Source organism: Oncorhynchus masou, chromosome 33, assembly GCF_036934945.1.
Source record: "Oncorhynchus masou masou isolate Uvic2021 chromosome 33, UVic_Omas_1.1, whole genome shotgun sequence".
Classification (NCBI taxonomy): domain Eukaryota; kingdom Metazoa; phylum Chordata; class Actinopteri; order Salmoniformes; family Salmonidae; genus Oncorhynchus; species Oncorhynchus masou.
The window spans coordinates 32,101,178-32,113,072 of NC_088244.1; the positions used below are offsets into that span (position 1 = coordinate 32,101,178).

Consider the following 11,895-nt stretch of genomic DNA (forward strand, 5'->3'; position numbering starts at 1 on the left):
TAATATGTCAGCCCCTATGTGCCCCCTAAAGTCTCTGCTGCTCCATAGATAGTTATGTTGTCATAGCAACGATGGTAGGCATACACCCCAGGAAGTGCCCATGCACTAGTAATTAGACCTATAGGAATTGGCTGTTTGTTGTCACTGGGTCAGCATGTCCCACATGTGGTTTGTGGGACTGATTGATCCAGTATGTATTCTGGGATTTACCATCAAGTGCTGCAGCTGATCCAACCACCAGACATGATTGTATACCCAACTGTGAGAAAATAGGCCTATGGGTGGTACAGACTACAAAATACACATGATTTTCTTTGGTGTAACATGACGCTTTGGTGTAACATGATCAAGCTATGAATGATTGTATACAATTGGATAAATTACTGATTAACTCAAGTCTTGACACTCGGCAGCCTATTGATGTGTCAAACTTCTCATTTACAGTAGGCTACCAATCCTGAAAGCCTTGGGTTTCCACAGTGGCTGGGTTTGGGCTTCTGCCCCGGTTGTTTTTGGTCCAGCCCCGACCCTTTTGAGTTTCCATAACCACACATAATGCTATGCAGTATTTAAACCAAATGTTTTTCCCGACAAATTTTGATGACAAAAATAAACAATACAATATATTGCACTAGGAAGTAGTAAGGTAATGCGCTAGGCAGTAGTAGGGTTGTCACTAGTTAACACAGCAACAAAGTCATAATTAAGGTTAAACTCCCTCCCATTTCGAAAATGTATCTTCTTTAAAATCTGATTTTAAACAAAACCTTAAACACACTGCTAAGCCTTCTTAACCCTAACCTTGAATTATGACCAAAAAAATAATTTAGATTTGAGGGATTATGTAATGGGGAATCCATACAGTAGGCATTGCAAGAATCCCCTGAAGTGACGCGGTAGCTACTGTGATTGACCAGGATTTTATAACGCAGTGGACCGTTCACGTCCCCTACAACTATAGCACCGTTTAGATGGCATTAGCTTTCCATCTAATTGGTTAGATTTACATGCCAATATTATAAAATCCGCATAAAGAAAATATGCGCATTTTCCCACGAGTTGTGTTTCCACCAAACGGACTGCAGATAATCAGTGCGTGACGAAGTGCAAACAAAAAAGTGTTCATGTACTACATTAAAAAAATACATTTGTTTCCATTGCATTTTCAACTGTACATATAGTTTTGTCACAAACTGTTGCTTTTAAATGGGAAATGTGCCTACTCTGGTCTTGGCACATGCACGCTAGCCAACACCTCGCAGATACAATGGGGGGTAGGCTGTGTGGGTAGACTAGTCTACATGATTCTATTTTTATGGATAATATTTACATTTGTCAAACCGCAGTCAATCATCATGTCACCAGAATTTAGACCCTCGTTATTTATTGGAAAGGCATCAATATCACCGTGCACTTTCACCACCCAGTGAAGTTCATCATTTATGTCATCTGTAGCCAAATAAACTGCATGGTTTCCGGAGTCGTAGTGGGAGCACCACACGTGTCATCTCGTGACTCCCAAGTGTACTTCAGTATGATGGTTGTTATATCAATATTTGCGCATAAATGCGTTTCCACCGGCTCTTCTCGCATAATTTCACCGAAACAAAAAGATCCCACCATGTCGAACGAACAAATGATCTGTCAGCATTTATAAATTTGTACCGAAACTTCCTTTCATCACAGCTTTCTGATTTTTTTTTTATATGGTATGACTTTACTCGCATAAAAACTGTGGTTATTGTCATCATTCAGCAAAACGCCTGTCAATCTGCAGTTTAGCACAGCACAGAGCAAATACGGATATTCTGAGCGTCTCATGTTGAGCAGGCAGCAGTGAATGAGGTGGAAAGGGCAGAATAGCCAGAAAGTAAAAGTGCAGCAGCAGAGTAAGCCACAGGTTTGTGCAGGGTTAGTGGTAGCTAACGAGCTAGTCTCCCTCAGAATAAGTGTTGACTAACGCCAATGAGTTTGCGTTAGCGCTCAGCATCAGTTATTTAAGCAACAAGGCCTACGGGGGTGTGGTATATGGCCGATATACGAGGAGTGCTAGGACACAGCCCTTAGCCGTGGTATATTGGCCATACACCACAAACCCCTGAGATGCCTTATTGCTATTATAAACTGATTATCAACCTAATTCGAGCAAGAAAATACATGTTTTGTCATACCCGTGGTGTATGGTCTATTATAAACTGTGTGGTTCGAGCCCTGATTGCTGATTGGTTGAAAGCCATGGTATATCAAACCGTATACCATGGGTATGACAAAACATTTGTATTTTTACTGCTCTAATTACGTTAGTAACTAGTTTATAGCAATAAGGCACCTCGGGGGTTTGTGATATATGGTCAATATACGATGGTTAAGGGCTGTTCCTATGTACGACGCAATGTGGAGTGCTAGGACACAGCCCTTAGCCATGGTATATTGGCCATATATCACAAACCCCTGCCAATATTCCACGGCTAAGGACTGTGTCCTAGCACTCCGCGTTGCATCGTACATAGGAACAGCCCTTAACCGTCGTATATAGGCCATATACCACACCCCCTCACACCCCCTCGAGACATATTGCTTAAATATACCACGTCTGTCAGCCAATCAGCATTCAGGGCTCAACCCACCCAGTTTATATTTAACAGTATATTTTGTGAATGGGCAAGTTACGGATGTTATAAGTCATGATATTAGGAGTGTATTTCATGGGGTTCATTTCTGTAGCTACGGTACTTATTTATTTGACCTTTTATTTAACTAGGCAAGTCAGTTAAGAACACATTCTTATTTTCAATGTCGGCCTAGGAACAGTGGGGTTAACTACCATGTTCAGGGGCAGAACGACAGATTTTTACCTTGTCAGCTCGGGGATTCAATCTTGCAACCTTTCGGTTACAAATCCAATGCTCTAACCACGAGGCTACCTGCCGCCCCATATAGTGTAGCTTGGCTGGCTAGCCACGTTGCTAGCTTGCTCAGACTGAAGAGATTTGTTTTTCTGACTAAATCACATACGGTATCTTCTGACAGTGCCCCGCTGTGGACTGGCGCTGAATGTTACTACAGCTTGAAATAAACCAGGCCAAGTCAGGAAGTGCCGTCTCCCTTTAAAACAAACTGGTGACATGTAACTCTACCTTGCAGATGAGCCCAGGAGGAAGACAGATGAGAACAGCAGGCCAGTGGAACACTTAGAACAGCAGCAGCCAGAGGCAACTGGTAGGGAAGAGATGATTTAGGTGGCCCAGACACCGGCCCAAAACAAGTTAAGCTACCCTAGTATCCCCTTGACCATTTTTGGATTGAAAAACTAAAGAGACACACCAGACAGAGACAGCAACAGAAGAGTAGATGATGGAGAGACACCAGACAAGACACAGAGACAGCAACAGAAGATAAGGATATGATGGAGGGACACACCAGACAAGACATAGACCAGAACAGAAGAATATGTGATGGAGAGAGATACCAGAATAACAAAATGGGCCATGACAGAAGAGGATAGACAAAGGAGACATTAACAAACAAACATGAGACAGCAACAGACAAGACGCAGACAGCAACAGACAAGTGATGAAAGGGATGCAGAGAGAACCGTGGTGGGTTGAGCACACATTAGACTGTATCACTTCAAGCTGCTCTATAGATTCTAATTAGTTTTATTTATTTGCACAACTTATAACAGGCGAGACACAGACAGTGAACAAGTACAAAATGGTTTACAAAGAGTTTGCAGGTGAGGTGAAAAGGTCTGTAATTACAATTTACACCATTTTTACAACGAGGACAGGATGATGAGAGAGGAGGGTAGACAAAAGAGACCTCAACATAAAAAATGGAAGTGAAAAGGTATGGAGGCTTTTGGCAATACACTGTGGATGTATGCATTTCAGAGTAGATAGTGTTCTATGGTAGAGAGAACCACAGTAGCTAGTGTAACTGAGTACTGGCAGTGTCTGCTGTGCCAGGAGGGAAGTGGCAAGTTACCTGAAAAATATCTAGTCTTTCAATGTTCTCAAAATGCACTAAATTCATGCATTTAGCTGTTTAAATTATTATTTATTTTTTTGCAGGGGGAGGATTCCCCAGGGCCCCCCTACTGGCTTTGGGCTATGCCCCGAATGTTTTTAAATCCTAGAAATGCCCCTGGGTTTCTCCATGGGCTTTATAGCTCTGAGGCTCCACCACAGAACATGCCATCTTGGGAGCCCACAAGCTCTGGCTTCTTTGGGCAGGGGGAGTCCTTATGCTGAATGTTCTCTATTTTATTTCTTGGGCTGGCTTTTCATCAGCCCGTTTTCAGTAGTTCTCCACTGGCTGCGCTAATTACAGGGCTCCTGGAAGCACTTTGAGTCAGCTCGTTCTGGCTCTTGAGAAAAAGCAGTGCGCCTGATTCTCACGAGTAGATAAACCACACGCATATAGTTCCGCACTGACAGAACCAGTCAGCCAACTTCATTGGGACATTCCGCATCGAAAGAGACATAACGTCACCCAGGTCAGGACACTATGAGCAGCACCATCTGATTAGAGGTTGCTCAAGAGCGCATCCATATTATGGATGTTTTTTTAAACTTTTTTTAAAACTTAGGCTACAGTCATGCTTCGTGTCAATTTAGGCAGTTGGTAGCCTGTTCCATGTGGTTATTCCTCACCTCACCACTGCATATAACCGGGCAATTTACGAGATTGTTGTTCACCGGCAGTGGCACCTGTGCGACTGTAAAGAGGAGCTAACTTGCGCTTCTGCAGTCCGGTTCAAGTAGGCTATAATTGGTTGTCCGTACTGTCAAGTTTGGCGGAAAGGACTATGCTGTAGCTGAACAGAGAGGTGAGGAGAACGCAAACGGGGGATTACCGGTCGGTCAGCGGTTACCGGAAAGGATGGGATATTTTTACTAGTGCATTCACTGGAAAGGAAAGGAGACGCCATGGCTGTGGACGGTAATAGAGATCTAATAGTTTTGCATGCGGACATCTCAAATATCATCTCTCATCTTCTCCTCTAATAGCCTCTTTTTGTTGTTGTCGGTAACTAGGCCTATTAACTACAGGCTATTCGATGTGCAGGCTAAGCTAAACAAGTGTACATAAGTTTTGCTGAATTTGCCTGACCGGTTTTCTATCTTATTTACTTAGGCTTCAGCTTTCAGTTGGGATTTTGTAGCCGAATAAGACACCGCTGTTCAGACCTTGTGGTGCTGAAATGGACAGCGACTTAAGGGTGACAGTGGCAACTGACCACAGTCCATTTCTTTCAAGTAGTAGCCTATTTTGATCACTTATGACCGTCTTTAAGTGAAATCGAATTACATTGGGTACATTTTTCTAAGTAGCATAATTTCTTATTTGTGGAAAAACATGACATGGCCAAAAGTATGTGGACACCTGCTCGTTGAACATCTCATTCCAAAATCATGTCCACTAGATGTTGGAACATTGCTTTGAGGACATTCTTCCATTAGAGCATTAGTGAAGTTGGGCACGCAGTCTGTGTTCCAATTCATCCCAAATGTGTTCGATGGGGTTGAGGTCAGGGCTCTGTGCAGGCCAGTCAAGCTGTTCCACACCGATCTCAAAAAAACATTTCTGTATGAACCTCACTTTGCATGGGGGCATTGTCATGCTGAACCAGGAAAGGGCCTTCCCCAAACTGTTGCCACAAAGTTGGAAGAACAGAATCGTCTAGAATGTAATTATATGCTGTACTGTTAAGATCTCCCTTAATTCGAACTAAGGGGCCTGGCCCGAACCATGAAAAACAGCTACAGACCATTATTCCTCCTCCACCAAACTTTACAGTTGGCATTATGCACTGGGGCAGGTAGCGTTCTCCTGGCGTCTGCCAAAACCCAGATTCGTCCGTCGGACTGCTAGATGGTGAAGAATGATTCATCACTCCAGAGAACGCATTTCCACTGCTCCAGAGTCCAATGGCTGCAAGGTTTACACCACTCCAGCCAACGCTTGGCATTGCACATGGTGATCTTAGGCTTTTGTGCGGCAGCTCGGTCATTGAAACCCATGTCATGAAGCTCCCGATGAACAGTTATTGTGCTGATGTTGCTTCCAAAGGCAGTTTGGAACTCTGTAATAAGTGTTGAAACCAAGGACAGATGATTCTGTGAGCTTGTATGGCTTACCACTTCGCGGCGGAGTCGTTGTTGTTCCTAGACGTTTCCACTTCACATTAACAGCCTTTACAGTTGACCAGGGCAGATCTAGCAGGGCAGACATTTGAACTGACTTGTTGGAAAGGTGGCATCCTATAACGGTACCATGTTTAAAGTCACTGAGCTCTCCAGTAGCCATGCTACTGCCAATGTTTGTCTATGGAGATTGCATGGCTGTGCGCTCGATTTTATTCACCTGTCAGCAACTGGTGTGGATGAAATCACTGAATCCACTAATTTGAAGGGGTGTCCACATACCTTTGTATATATAGTGTATGTGTAGGCCTATTATTAAAGTGACTAAGTGTCTTATGAAGACATACACACATGCTCCATGCTGAAGAGGTTTGATATAAAAGGGTTGTGTTCATTATGGCAATGTTCTTCACCAGTGACATTGGAATGGCTTGGGTTGATAACAAGAGCTGCCTTTGCAGAGCCCGGCTCTGTTGGGGGTCTGTGATAAGGGGGATGCTGAATGATGCAGAGGAGGGGTACAAGCAAGAGAGCCAAAAACTCACCCTTTCATCTCCTCTGTCTCTTATTCTGTCCTCATTTCAATTAAACCTTCTGTGTCATTTAGAGAAGAGACATTTTAATGAGCATCACGCACATGCACTCGCACATGCGTGCACTCTGACACACACTCTGCTCATAACATTGCCTCCAACACAGCCAGAAAATCAACCCAATCTGGCACAGAATCAGTAATGACCTGTGGCTGGTTGCCAGGTTCGGTTTCAGTAATGGTGTGTATACTCTAGCTAGCACCTTTTCCCTTCATTATGGTACTGAAGAGACACCTGCTGCCTGCAGAGTGGGATAGGGTGTGTGTCTGCCAGTAACTTAGCATAATGATGAGCGAATGGCACATCTGTCGTATATGCATCCTATATGATTTATATGCAGTAGTCCATATGACGTTCCCATAATTCCCTGGGAGCTATCTGGGTGAAAGTTGAAATCCCTTTGAACAACAGCTTGTAACGACTCAGTTTACTGGCTCCGCTATTATAACACGTGCCTGGGCTGCCTGGAAAAACACCTAGTAATGATGTTTGAGATCATCTCTCAATGAGTAGGCACACATTTTAGTCCTTTGGTACACGCAGGGTTGGGTAGGTTACTTTCTAAATGTAATCTGTTACTAGTTACCTGTCCCAAATTGTAATCATTAACGTAACTTTTGGATTACCCAAACTCAGTAATGTAATCTGGTTACTTTTGGATTACTTACTCTTAAAAGGCATTAGATTTTTGCTGGTAATGTAACTGATTTCTTATTTTTTCCTTCTCATGTAATCAGTTACTCCCAAACTATGATATTTTTCCAGATCTCACATGCCTTTTTAGGGCAAATTACAGACTTTGAGGGTGTTTCAAGTAAGAACCACGAGCTTGTGTATTGGCTACTAGCACTGTTCACTCATTTCTCATTTCTCTCTCGCTTCTTATCTTCTAGCAGCCTCCAGTTTCAGTTTCTGCCGGCCTGCTGTGGAGTATAGGGCACTGCCTGAGGACTTCAAGCACCTGAGTCGACAGACGGGAGGGAACCTCACCTGGCATGACGGGCGTGGTCAGAAAACAGCAGGGGGCCGGACAGTGAAGCTGCTCCAACAGCCTGGGACAGAGAGCTATCAGGTAGAGTACCTCAACTACTCTGGATCTCTGTGATATTCTGCATATCATATCATGATCACAGATCAGATGCAAAATCAAATTGTATTGTTTGCATACACATATTTAGCAGATGCTATTGGGGGTGTAGGGAAATCCATGTTACCCCATTTCTGTATTGCTTTTCAGCCATGATGATAATGGATGCCTTTTTGTGCTTTATCTGCTTCTCGTCATCCACCCCATCTCTCATCATTGTAGGCCTATTCTAGATGCACATGCAAGTAAGAAAAGCAATGAGCTTCCTAGGTTTTCATTCATCTCAGATAACTCTAAGAAAGCCTTTGTTTTCCATTATTAATTGATGTGTACAGTATGTAAGCTTCTCTCCAGCCTTCTGTCGTATGCCAACATAAAGGCTTCTCTCTTCACAAAGAAAAAATATTTTAAAAATAATCTGACAAATGCAATGCGCTATCTGGTGACCATCCATTGTTCCAACATGAGCAGCACTTTGTTTGTGGAGAATGGAAGATGCTGTTAACCCAGAGGGCTATGAGGCACTCAGCCAGTCCAGCATTTTAGAATGGATTTAAATAGAACTGCTGGCCTTCCTATGTGCAGAAGCACCAGCACTTGTCTGTGGACTAAGAGCTTAAAGGGGCATTATAAACTGGGTGGTTCCAGCCCTGAATTCTGATTGGCTGACAGCTGTGGTATATGAGACCGTATACCATGGGTATGACAAAACATTTACTTTTACTGCTCTAATTACTTTACTAACCAGTCTATAATAGCAATACGGCACCTCAGGTGTTTGTGGTATATGGCCAATATACCACGGCTAATGGCTGTATCCAGGCACTCCACGATGCGTTGTGCCTAAGAACAGTCCTTAGCCGTGGTATATTGGCCATATACCACACCCCCGTATTGTTTAAATATACTGTATGAAATATAATGGCTGTAGTGAACCTTACAGTACATCTTTTTACAGATATGTTTTCTAACAAAGCATGTCTATCTATTTCAAGTAATGCTATCTGATATATTATGGTATCTCCTTCATGTGGTATTACAGCACAGTGCACCTTTTGTGTTCTAATTGTACTTTTAAATCCTGCTATTGTAATTTTGACATGCCTGGTTGTTGACCAATTAATGAAAAAATCTCACCTATAAATTGGGGTTTCCGAGTACCCTACAAATTTGGGTTGATGACAGAGGTACATAGTTTTTTTGCAACCGTTTTTTCAATCCCCTTGCATGTATGCATGCATAGGCTTCACTCTTTGTGTCTTTCACTATCACTGCAATATGTTACAGAATTTTGTATCATGAATGTCTGTGCTAAAAAATGCAGGGAGGGTAAGGGGGGGACTAGCACTAGCATGTTGCGTTCCAACCTTTTGAACTTTACGCGGGGCTGCTCTACTCTGGAGAAGAAGATCAGAGCAGAGGGAACACTGCATTCATAGATTTTTTTTTAAGTGAATGAATGATCAAAGGCTTCATTTGATTAGTCACCCACATCCTGCTCAGATTCCAAAGGAATGAATTTGGTCGTTGGATACGACTGACCCACATGCACCCTGGTCTGATGCTGATGCTTATTCCTCACAAAACTATGCTCCCTGATCTTCGGGCTTCATATGTATGTATGCTTTGATCTGCAGGGGGACCTTTTTATAGGATAGTCCTTGTTAGTAATGGGTTTAGTGGGTGTGCTTGTGTCAGAAGTGCTGTGGTTGCAGAGAAAGTAGTATGTGACCATAAATAAAGGAAAGTCACTCACATCACTATATTCTTGGCAACTGCATTGACATGCATCATATCTGTGTGGCTAACATCATGAAAGTGGTCCCTGGTTAGGGTTAGGGTCACAGAATTAACATTTAAGGAAGGACCTCTGGGTGTCTGAACAGATTCCTTGATGGATGTGCTTATGTCTGACTGGAGTGGTCATCCCTTGGGGTACTCAAGGTTAAAACACTGTACGTACAAGCAGTAGCGGGCCATTACAGAAACGTTCTCTGTGTGCGTGCTCATGTTTCCAGCATCGTTCAGGTGACTCCTATGGAATCTACCACACCAGCCCCACCCAGCCCAGTCTGATCCGACCTGTGGTGTTGTGGACTCAGCAGGACGTCTGCCGATGGTTGAAGAAACACTGTCCTCACAACTACCTGACCTACGTAGAGGCCTTCTCTCATCACGCCATCACAGGTATCAACCAGGAAAAATGCACTAGCACAAATCAGCATTTCCAGTCCTAAAATGAGAGTGGAATGCAGTTGAGGTGAGTGGCTGGCAGAGTAGTGTCAGTTGAATCAATAGGCTTGCTGGGATTTACCCTTCATGCCATCACAGGTATCAACTACTGCACTAGCACAAAAACCATAATTCATAATAATATTAAAATGCGAGTAAAATACACAATACAGCGGGTGTGGGTGAGTGAATTGCTAAGCTTTTAGTGGCAGCCTCCTCTCTCTGCTCCCTGTCAGGCCGTGCTCTGTTGCGTCTGAATGGAGATAAGTTGGAGAGGATGGGCTTGGTGCAGGAGACGCTGAGGCAGGAGCTCCTACATCAGGTGCTTCAACTGCAGGTGCAAGAGGAGGAACGTAATTTGCAGCTCCTTAGCAGAGGTGAATACTGAGTTGTTTTTTTGTATCGTGATTATGTGTAAGATGACTGGTTAAATTTGGATGCCATTCTAACAGTTACTGTTTTTTCCCCCCTCATATTTTATTTTCCTAGGTGGCTCTTTTGGGAACCTGTCGTAACATGGATATTATTTTCCTAACTGGGCTGTTTACACTGAACACTGGAAAAATGTATTCAACGGTGTGCATGCAGGGAGACTACTGTATAACGGTCAGAATTCATATGAATCACATGGAAACCATGAACTTTAAAGAGGGACACATGGGATGATCACATGCAGCATCAAACTTGGATGGACAATCAATAGAACACAGCCCCAAGTTTACAAAGTTGAGTATCTGTTTTCCATCAAACAAATCTGTCTGGATTGAAGACTATAATCATGATTATAGACTTTGTCAAGATTGGTTGTGTCTTGTAGCCATTTGTATGCTATTCTATGTTTTACCCTAACAGTTGTAAGTTTGTGAATGATTCCTTTTTGTCTCACTGTTTCTTTAGAAGTATCCTATAGATTCAGTGTTTAATTGTGAATACACTCTAATCTGGATTTTCAAATGGGTTTATTTGAAAATATTTTTGTGAGATGCATTTTTGGGTAAAGGCTCATTATTTCTGACAAATAAAATGTATTTTACACAAAAACCATGCAAACCAATGTATCATCTGACTGGAGATAAACTACATTACCCACTATCCTCATCTAAGATAGTATTCCTACTGAATGCCGGTGGTGGTTCATCAGAGGACGAAGGGGAGGACCATCCATCCTCAGTGAATTTCATAAATACAAATAGTGAAACATTAAAGTTAACCTTTTTAGATACAACTATACTAAATCTATTCATGTCGCCAAATAATTAGAACACACTGTTTTGCAATGTTCTACAGTAGCCTCAATAGCACTCTGTAGGGTAGCACCATGGCGTAGCCACAGGACAGCTAGTTTCCATCCTCCTCCAGGTACATTGACTTCAATAAAAAAAAAACTAGGAGGCTCATGGTTCTCACCCCCTTCCATAGACTTGCACAGTAACTGTGACAACTTCCAGAGGATGTCCTCCAACCTATCAGAGCTCTTGCAGTATGAACTGACATGTTGTCCACCTAATCAAACAATCAGATAATAAATCTAGTACTGAAAGCTACAGCTAGCAAGCACTGCAGTGCATAAAATGTAAGCAGTTAACTCCAAGAAAGACAAAAGTTAAACAGTTTAGAACAAATACATTTCTTTAAAAATGAAGGAGAAGCAAAAGAGCTATATTTCAGTGGGGTTTTTTCACTTTCACTTAGAGAATATAGTTTAGCCTACTCGAACACCTGGCTCAAAAAGAAAGGGGTGCTATGTTGGATATCCATAGCCAGCTAGCTAACACTGGAACCCTTCCAAGTCAAGGCTTTTTGGTTTTAATAATTTATTGCCACCGGGGACCGC

The 11,895-nt window shown here is 42.7% G+C and overlaps 1 protein-coding gene across 2 annotated transcripts; it reads left to right on the forward strand.

The window, feature by feature from the left end:
• The first annotated feature begins 4,486 nt into the window (after window positions 1-4,486).
• LOC135527569 (sterile alpha motif domain-containing protein 10-like) lies at window positions 4,487-11,124 on the forward strand. 2 transcript variants are annotated; one of them, XM_064956063.1, is made up of 5 exons: window positions 4,487-4,944; window positions 7,636-7,814; window positions 9,848-10,016; window positions 10,298-10,438; window positions 10,551-11,124. In XM_064956063.1, the coding sequence occupies exons 1-5, from the start codon at window positions 4,932-4,934 to the stop codon at window positions 10,574-10,576; spliced, it is 528 nt and encodes a 175-aa protein (XP_064812135.1). In that variant the 5' UTR covers window positions 4,487-4,931; the 3' UTR covers window positions 10,577-11,124. The 2 variants fall into 2 exon arrangements, with proteins under 2 accessions (XP_064812135.1, XP_064812136.1); XM_064956064.1 differs by having other exon boundaries at window positions 7,639-7,814.
• Window positions 11,125-11,895: the final 771 nt, after the last annotated feature.